The sequence below is a fragment of the Pleurodeles waltl genome, chromosome 6 (genome assembly GCF_031143425.1).
Source record: "Pleurodeles waltl isolate 20211129_DDA chromosome 6, aPleWal1.hap1.20221129, whole genome shotgun sequence".
In the NCBI taxonomy this organism is placed as follows: Eukaryota; Metazoa; Chordata; class Amphibia; order Caudata; family Salamandridae; genus Pleurodeles; species Pleurodeles waltl.
The window spans coordinates 392,200,432-392,209,231 of record NC_090445.1 but is presented as its reverse complement, the minus strand read 5'-3'; the positions used below and the strand labels follow the sequence as shown (position 1 = coordinate 392,209,231).

The 8,800-nt window shown below is 39.6% G+C and overlaps 1 protein-coding gene across 1 annotated transcript; it reads left to right on the top strand.

Annotated features, from left to right (window-relative positions):
* Window positions 1-2,634: 2,634 nt before the first annotated feature.
* LOC138301583 (olfactory receptor 5V1-like) lies at window positions 2,635-4,397 on the top strand. Its single transcript, XM_069242100.1, has 2 exons — window positions 2,635-3,558; window positions 4,362-4,397. The coding sequence occupies exons 1-2, from the start codon at window positions 2,635-2,637 to the stop codon at window positions 4,395-4,397; spliced, it is 960 nt and encodes a 319-aa protein (XP_069098201.1).
* Window positions 4,398-8,800: the final 4,403 nt, after the last annotated feature.

Sequence of the window (8,800 nt, the reverse complement as noted above, 5' to 3'; positions counted from 1 at the left end):
CAGGGCTTATAAAACATTGTTTATAAGGTCCCTGCTTATAGTTACATTGCACACAACCCTGGTCACTTAGTGCACACCTTAGGGGTGACTTATGTGTACAAATAAGGTAGCTTAGGACTTTGGAAGTACTTTTAATTCTAAAGTCGATTTTGGGGTTAACTTTAACTTAGTTTAACTTAAAAGCAGCCAGCAAGGCAGGCCTTCCTTAAAATGACCCTGGGCACCAAAGGAGTGCACCTATGGGTGGATTACCTATGCTGGGGTCCCTACACCTACATGTCCTACCATATACTAGCGGCTTATAGATAGGTTGACAAAGCCAATCATCATTAGCCTAATTTGCATAATCATTTTAATCAAAGCATGGGCCCTGGGACTGGTTAGCAGTGTCAAGGGCACCATCAAAGTCAGAAAAGCACCAGCATAAGTGAAAAATGGGGACAAAAAGTTAGGTGGGTTCTGCAATCCGTCCAGTTTACCCACATACCATATTTTCATGACTAATATTAGCATACTATGAGGATTACCAAATTATTGTTAACACATTGAAGCAGCATCAAACATTTTCTAGTGGAGGGTTGGACATGCACCCAGTAAAGGTCGAAATAAAAAAAAGTACTTGAAAGTATTTTGATAACCTCTTTTACACAACATAATATGAGAATCATTGTACTGAAAAGAATGGTTAAGGCTTGAGGTCACTGTCCATGCATCATGAACTGATAGGAATTACATTATTAAATGGAATTGTTACAGAAATTGCATATATGAGGACTCATCCTAATAATGGTACTGCAACAGCACAATATTTCGCAAAATTGCTGGTTAAGACAATGAGTTACATGCAATAGCTCCTAAAAGAATGGTTTTTAAGGTAGCTGACTCATTTTGATTCTGATGGCATTTATAAGGCAAATTCATGAATGCAGAGAAGGGTCATAATATTGTGTTTTGTGTAGTATGTCTCTTGACAATTCTTCTGTTTCCAAAAGGTATATTCAGTTTACTGGCATTCACTATACTCACATGTGGATGATGGCTGCTTAATTGGTCTTAATAAGTTTCAACCTCATTATCAGTAGATTACAATCTAATTTAGTGGTGTGCATTCTCTCCACTGACCCATCACAATAGCTCATTGGTATTCAGTATTGATTTTCAGGAAATACATGTTTTTGGAATTGTTAATATGAGAACAGATCCAGAAGGCTGATTTTTACTAGCTGAGTTTCATCTATTACTGTGGTAGACGTACGTGTGGAAAATAACATTTTTATGATCCTCTACATTGCCACAGACCTGCTGAGTTCCTAGAAAAATGTACGGTGTGAGACAATGGAACCAGGAGGGGGTGGGGCCTTAGGAGGGGACAGCACCTTAAGTTTATCTTCTTGCCGGCCCTGAAAGTGCTTCTGAGGAGGTGTGGCTAGCACAGTAAGAAGTGTGGGTTTGGGCAGGTCACTGCCTGTGAGTCACTATAACCACCCCTAACAAAACATTCTAATGTTTTAAAGGCTGCTGCTGATGTCCTGGAGAGGTTGTAAAACCTGGGTGAACTTCAGTTGTGCTCCGTCTTGCACACAATGTGAGGTAGAAATGGTTGCTGCAGGATTTTTAACTCACATTGTCTGCCACTCTGTGAATTCAGCCCCTCACTGGGTAAGCATGTGAAAGGAGCCAAAACCTTGTGAAACATGCTGGCATCTTGTGAGTTGCGAGTTCTGTTATCGTGAAGCTTTCACTCATCAGGTGGCTTTCTCTGCCAATGTGGAAGATAATCTGGTGAACTTTCCATCAAACCATGTATTCTATTGTAGAAATTTCTCCATCAATTTGAGGATGGAACATTTTCCACAGATTAGGGCTTAGCTGTGATAGCAAAGGAAAACTTCAGAACTGTGACAAAGAATCTGAAAAGAATTACTAATGCAGGATAAGTGTACTCAATACTTTCTTGCAGTCCATCACAGCATCAGAGTTTTCACTCTTCATGGCAAAAACCATTACCTCTTCTAGGCTTTGGCATAATTAAATGCACAAATACATTAAAGTTAAACCTTAAAAGAACTAGGTACACAACATCACCTGGAATAAGAAAAATGTATAGGTTTAAGTGACTTGATAAAAGAACAAGAACAAAGTAAATACAAAGTACATTGCGCATGATTCTACAACCCAGCAGTATTGGGATAGATGTGTCATCCATTGCTACTTAAAGCTCTTTATTCTAGAGTGTTGCACACTATATTACCCTGCATTTGTGGCTCTACAAGGGGCACATGAAAAGTAGAGCTACTTCGTTATAATGTGTCTGTGCACATTGGGTATGCAAGTCATTGTACAAAGAGTAACCTACCAAACAGAAAGTGTAAACAGGACAATGCATCAAAAATACTAGAAGTAGAGACGTTTGTTTTGTGCCCATCCTTCAACAAAGTACGAGTAACCACAGAAGTATGTTTACATATAGTTATAAACTGTGGTATTTTTAAGAACATTACAGTGAAAATAGTATTGATTTGCTATGTAAACAAGCTAAGTTAAAACATAAAGTGACTCAATGTTTTATAAAGTTTGAATACATTAAACATAAATCACTTTTTTTTAATTCCCGAAGATAATTTACAGTGGAAAATGGTTGTTGGCAATGAAACATCATATACAGACTTTATCCTCCTGGGATTCTCCAACCTTATTCAGTTCCACACTCTTCTCTTTACTGTTCTCTTTGGTATCTACTGTATGACACTGGTAGGAAATATTGTCATCATTCTGGTCACCTGCCTAAATCCTCACCTCCACAAACCTATGTACTTCTTCCTTGGAAATCTCTCTTTCCTGGATATCTGCTACACATCATCAACTGTTCCTAAAATGCTGGAGACTCTCCTATTTGATGAAATGACAATTTCATATTCAGGCTGTGTGGGTCAACTGTATCTGTTCGTCTCCTTCGTTGGAACAGAATGTGTCTTGCTTGCAGTTATGTCATATGACCGCTTTGTTGCAATCTGTAACCCCCTTCTTTATAACATTGTTATGAAAAGTTCTGTTTGTCTTGAGCTTGCCACTTTTTCATGGGTAAGTGGTTTTATGAACTCTGCTCTGCACACAGCCTTGGTCTTCCGATTGCCATTCTGTTTCTCTAACAAAATCAATTATTTCTTCTGTGACATACCACCACTCCTGTCCATTGCATGTGGTGACACCTCTCTGAACAAACTGATGCTTCTGGTCACAGGAGTGTTTATTGCATGCACTCCCTGCCTGTGTATCATAATATCCTATATTTTCATTATCACTTCTATTTTGAAAATTAGGTCTGTCAATGGGAGAAGGAAAGCATTCTCTACTTGTGCCTCTCACATCACAGTAGTCGTCTTGTTCTACGGAAGTTGTATTTTCAACTATTTGCAAACTTTCTCAAGCAACACACTGGACAAAGACCACCTCTTGTCTGCATTGTACAGTTTTGTAACACCTATGCTCAACCCGATCATATATACTTTAAAAAACCAGGAAGTGACCCAGGCTTTAAAGAAGACATTCCTTAGCAAACATCTTCTCTGTGAAATGGAGGCATAGTGTCAGGTTTGTAACTAAAGGCAGTAAGATGTTCAGAATACTAGATACAAAAGCACCAATTTGCCAAAGAATCGCAATGCAAAAGGTGAGTTATAAATTATTCCTGAATACAGCTTTAATCAGACAATATTCTAAGTTGCCATGGCACTTTTGTTGCTACTTTAAAATGAATGAAAAGTCCTCAATGGAAATCAAATATGTCCATATGCGTGCCAGATAATGTGATTCCTGTCCATTGTTCAGAAATGTGTTTTAATGTGCTATAGCAATTACTTTGGCTTGGATGTCATTAAAGGCCCTGTTACAGGCCTGGCAGTCTGATGACCACCAGACTTGAGGATGGAGGTCATACCACAGTGGCTGCGGTGGTCTGACTGGCACATTACGACCATGGTGTTCAGACCGCCAAAAGTCTTTTGTCCTGATGGGATGACTGTGGTTGTGGTTGTAATCAGCCACAGCAGTGCTTAAGTCAGTGCTGCATGCTGGTTACAACCATGTTCTCCCCGAGCCTTTTCATGGCCGTTCACCTGCTATGAAAGGATGGCAGAGAACAAATGCTATAGACCACAGGAGGGCTCCTGCACTGCCCACAACATTGACATGGGCAGTGCAGGGGTCTCCCTATTCAGCACCGTCAGAATGCACACTGTCTTCTTAGAAGACAGAGCATATTCCAAGGGTGCTGGGGGTCCCCCGTGCAACAGCATTGGACGCTGCTCCGTATAGAGCAGAGTCCAATGCCACCGCACATTTTCCTTGGTTTTCTATGGCCTTGGTTTCCACCTGTCAGCCCAGTGGAAAACTTGTAATTGGCCAGTGGGGAGCCTGCCTACACTGTGGCAGTCTCCTCATCAGGAGTTTGGTGGTAGGGTTTTTCAGACTGCCAAACTCTTACTTAGCCACTATATCTTCCTCTTGTCATTTGTTGTCCTTCTAGATCTTAATAAATGTTGGGTCAAGATTGAGCCCACTCTCAAGCCTGGCCATGGAGGACACAATTAGTGGACAGTTCTAGAAAAAAAGTCTAGCTATAGCATACGAAACCTCAGTATATAATATTTCAACATATAGATGGGATTAGATATCTTGTAATATGTATTACACATATTGCATTTTAATTACAGACCCCTTGGAATTTAATTAGCAATAGTGTGGCATATTGGGTAAACTGCTGCATCAGATAAAAACTGAACTATGGAAATTTCACCCCATTCTGAGTCTGTCCTGCAATTCCCAGGAAAATATTTAGCAAGTTTGCAGATCAATTGAATAGTATACCGAATCTGATATTCACCTCTTAACGTAAATAATTCATGCAATATAATGCACATGTGTAATTTACCTGGACATCATCATTCACAGTGTCAAAGAGTAATAGGATTTTTGTAAACACGTTACAGCCTACCAGATTTTCCATAGTTAACTGGGGTTGTGGTGAAGGGACTCACAATATGTTTAATGGCTCATACATATCACAGCTAAATAGGGAAATTTACCCTTTTGCACTGATCGGGCTGCAACATCAGCGAGTTTCATGAATATGGGGCAGCAGGGTGAGAAAATATGGGGAGGGGGTAGTACTGAAGGCATCATGAAATCATGAAAGGGAACAACGATGTAAAAATAAGCAACATAAAAGTGAAATCTGAAAATAAATATGTCAAAAAGAAGAATCTATTAGGGTTCCAAAACTAAATATTATGGTCATTCTGAATGAGCTGTACGTTTTAATATGGAATGTGGAAGGGACATATCAGGCAAGTAAAAGAAGGTTATTTGAAGTAAACAATTTGTTTTCAGGGTTCCCATATTAACTATAGGAAACAAAGGTTCTTAAAACATTCAGACTACTTAACAAGCCCATGCACCACCCAACATGTTTCCATCCATGGAGTCACTATATGGCTCTCACAGATATGCAGCAATTTAAGTGGAAGGCAGCTGACTCGAAAGGATGGAGGGTGATAGTCAAGTTCAACAGTGAACCATAAGATTCACACTTTACAGATTGACAGTCCTAGTATAGATTGCCTGCAATTATTTAATCTTCTAGCAATGGAAGTAGCTGGTTGGGCAAATCTATTAATTATTTGCATATATTTAAATTGCTCACTAGACAATACTGATCTCAAATAATTTAAGGTTGAAGGAGATATATGGCCACTCACACTGCTGAGTATAGATGCTGTGAAATAATCCTTTAAAACAAGTCTCAGGCCTGCCATTGCAGTCTGTGTGAAATTTTAAATTGGCAATTCATTCTGGCAAAATAAATCTTTTTCACAAACCTTGATAACTGAAGAAGGTTGTCACTGGACCATAATGCGAACAAACTTTAAGGAGAAAGAAAGAGATACTTTTTGTTTCAGGGAAGAGGGATACTCTCTTTGTATTCTATGACCCTACAAAGTATTCCACACTCGGTTAACTCATGCACGGAATCAGATATATCCCTGGATAGCACCCTGCTTTAAAGAAAACAAGTGTGCTTTCTTTATTAGACCCTCCCTCACTCCATTAGGGGCATGCTTCATCACTGGGTCTCATCCTGGTCTCTAAAACCTGGATGGGCTCAACAGAATTCCAGGGAACACTTTGAATATTAGTTCATCCAAGGTCTTCAGAATACAATAAAAACACACTGAACAATCATTGTATGCCTTTAGAAGTGATTGTTCACGTAGCATAGTAAACAACTAATGCAGGGCTACAACTGCGCTATATTGAGTCTATTATCCTCTTACTTAGTCAACATGCTTCTGCCTCCAATAAATGGCCTTTTGGGTTCATAGCTTTAACCAGGATTCCTGGGATGGGCCAAAATTGTGTATAAATCAGTTAGACTAATTAGAAAAACTGATAGTATGCAGCACATCAATAAGAAAGGTTTACTCACCCAGTTTGCAGAAAATGTCTTGATTCCTAGTTTGAATACAAAACAGTCATCTTATTAGGAGAAGCAGGAGTGATCTTCTCAGTGTATATTGACATGCAGAACCATGTTTTATTATATGGAAAACATTTGGCACTCATGTTGCTTTACACACATCCATTGTCAATTGTATACCTCAGGTCAGGCATTTGCGTGCATCACACTATGATATGTTACACTAATATCTTCATTTCAGATGTGGTCTAGTGACCAAAGAATGGCCAATCAACAGTGTAGTTTAGCAATGCAGAGCAAACATGGGTTCCTGAGGGTGTCAATTCAAAACTGATAATTAACCTCCTTTCAAGAACTCACGCAGTTGGGAGCTGTATATTATCAAATGGGAGAAGGGGTGTGATGCATGCCCCTGTAGCCAAACACTGCAGAGATATGTGGCAGAACATTGGAGTAGGAAAGCCAGGCCACATAGAGTGTGTAGGGAAATGAAGACAAATGAAATATAGAGGAATTAGTTTAGCTTGAGTTTGGACTTGGGAATGGCCCTGTGTGAACAATATTTACTTACTTTGTCAGGGTAACATACTATCCACAGACCTAATGTTGGCCCTGCTCTCGTACTAACTCCTCACCTAGTTGGCTCAGAATAAATGTTGATTGCCTGTGGGGCGATACTCTCTGTGCATGCTTGCGGTGATGAGATGATGTTATTGCACATTTTTGGCTGTGTTCTTCTGGGAAGTGTGGTACAGAGCCCCCTGCAAGGCACAAGCATGGATTAGTGTGTTTGCAACGTTATTGGCAGTGTAGTGCAGTACTGGATGGCAGTTTTGTCGTAGTTTGGACTCTTGCTCTGAGCAAGACTGCTGGTCTCAGGATGACAGTACTTTCGTTTGTAGGTGACTAAGTTCCTTCCTACAACTAGTTGTAACTGTTGTCCAAATCTTACAGGCTTACTAGCAGTACCTCACCCGAAACATAATAGTAAAAGGTGATTTGTAGCAGTCGCTTACGCATGGACTCAAAGTAAGATCTCTCAGGGTTGTCATGGTTAAACGGAAATTACCCTTTTCTCACAGATTTATTATGTCTCATACAAACAAAGGCAATAACACAGATGCAGTGAAGTTATAATAGTTTTTATTCAACATAACTGCAATTTGCGATAAGTTGCATGAACTGCAATGATTAGGATAATGAATATACCAAGCAACAGTATTGTGAAGAGGGGAGCCATTGTTATAAAGACCCCCACTATTATGCAATATATGAAAGAAATATATGTATATGTAAAAAATGGAATAAGCCCTAATACCCTAAGGAGAGTAAGTCTAACCTCCTACTTATAAAAGGAGAGCTGGGTTTGTTAAACCTAATCTGCCAAAGCTGTGTCCATGAGAGGAGCCCCCAACCCTCGTTACCTTGGAATGAGGTCTCTATTTCAGAATCCGCAGGGACACGAAGACTGTGTCAGCGTCAAGATGACTGCAGCATTGGTATCAGCGATGGTGGCGATGCCCTCTGGTCGGAAACCCTCTGATTATCTGTCTAAAAGTGTGTTGTATTTATACAGATTTACAAGGTCCCCTGACATAAGTGTTATTCATAACAATAGATAACAGGCATGCTTGGGACGGCAATTAATATCAACAATCCCTCGAAAGTATAGAGAGGGAAAATCCCTAAGTGTGAATGCCTACTGTATGTTTGTCTTTCGTGCTTGATCTTGACGTCTTGGCGCAGTGATACTGATAATAGAACCCATAACAAGTGGCCTAACTATAAACAAGCTCGCCATTTTAAAGGAAATAAATAATTAAATGGACTAAGACAGAGCAAGCTAAGTAGGTTAAAAGTCACTGGGTGACGGGGGCACGAGTTTACAAGCCTACGGCTAAGCTAACTCCTGTTATCCCGCTAAAACAAACTAGGATTCATTACACCCTCCCCATTGCTGTAACAGGTATGATGAAGAGAAAGAAATCCAAAATGCTAAAAAAGCTGCTACTGAACTAAAAAGCCAAAAAACAAAAACGAAAACTCAAGAGAAAATAATTTCTGTGTGTAAAAATTCGTCCAAAAAACAAACAGATATTTTAATATCAACCATGACAAGTAAATCAAACGTTTAATATAATTGCATATTTTGGAACCGGGAACTGGTAAGCAAATTTGATCAAATTATGTGCTATACGCAGGATCTTGAAGAATGTCATCGAAGTCACCATTCAAAGATCTTAAAAAAGAGTCAACATCGTCTGATGTGAAATTGAGAGCTGGACGGACAAACAGATCCACAGAGCAGAAGTGAGCCACATTCAT

Bases quoted from the DNA above. Each gene is read 5' to 3' on its own strand.
- LOC138301583 (XM_069242100.1), top strand. From the start codon at position 2,635: ATGGTTGTTGGCAATGAAACATCATATACAGACTTTATCCTCCTGGGA. The intron at 3,559-4,361 runs CATCTTCTCTGT...TTTCTATGGCCT, and splicing joins AGAAGACATTCCTTAGCAAA to TGGTTTCCACCTGTCAGCCC.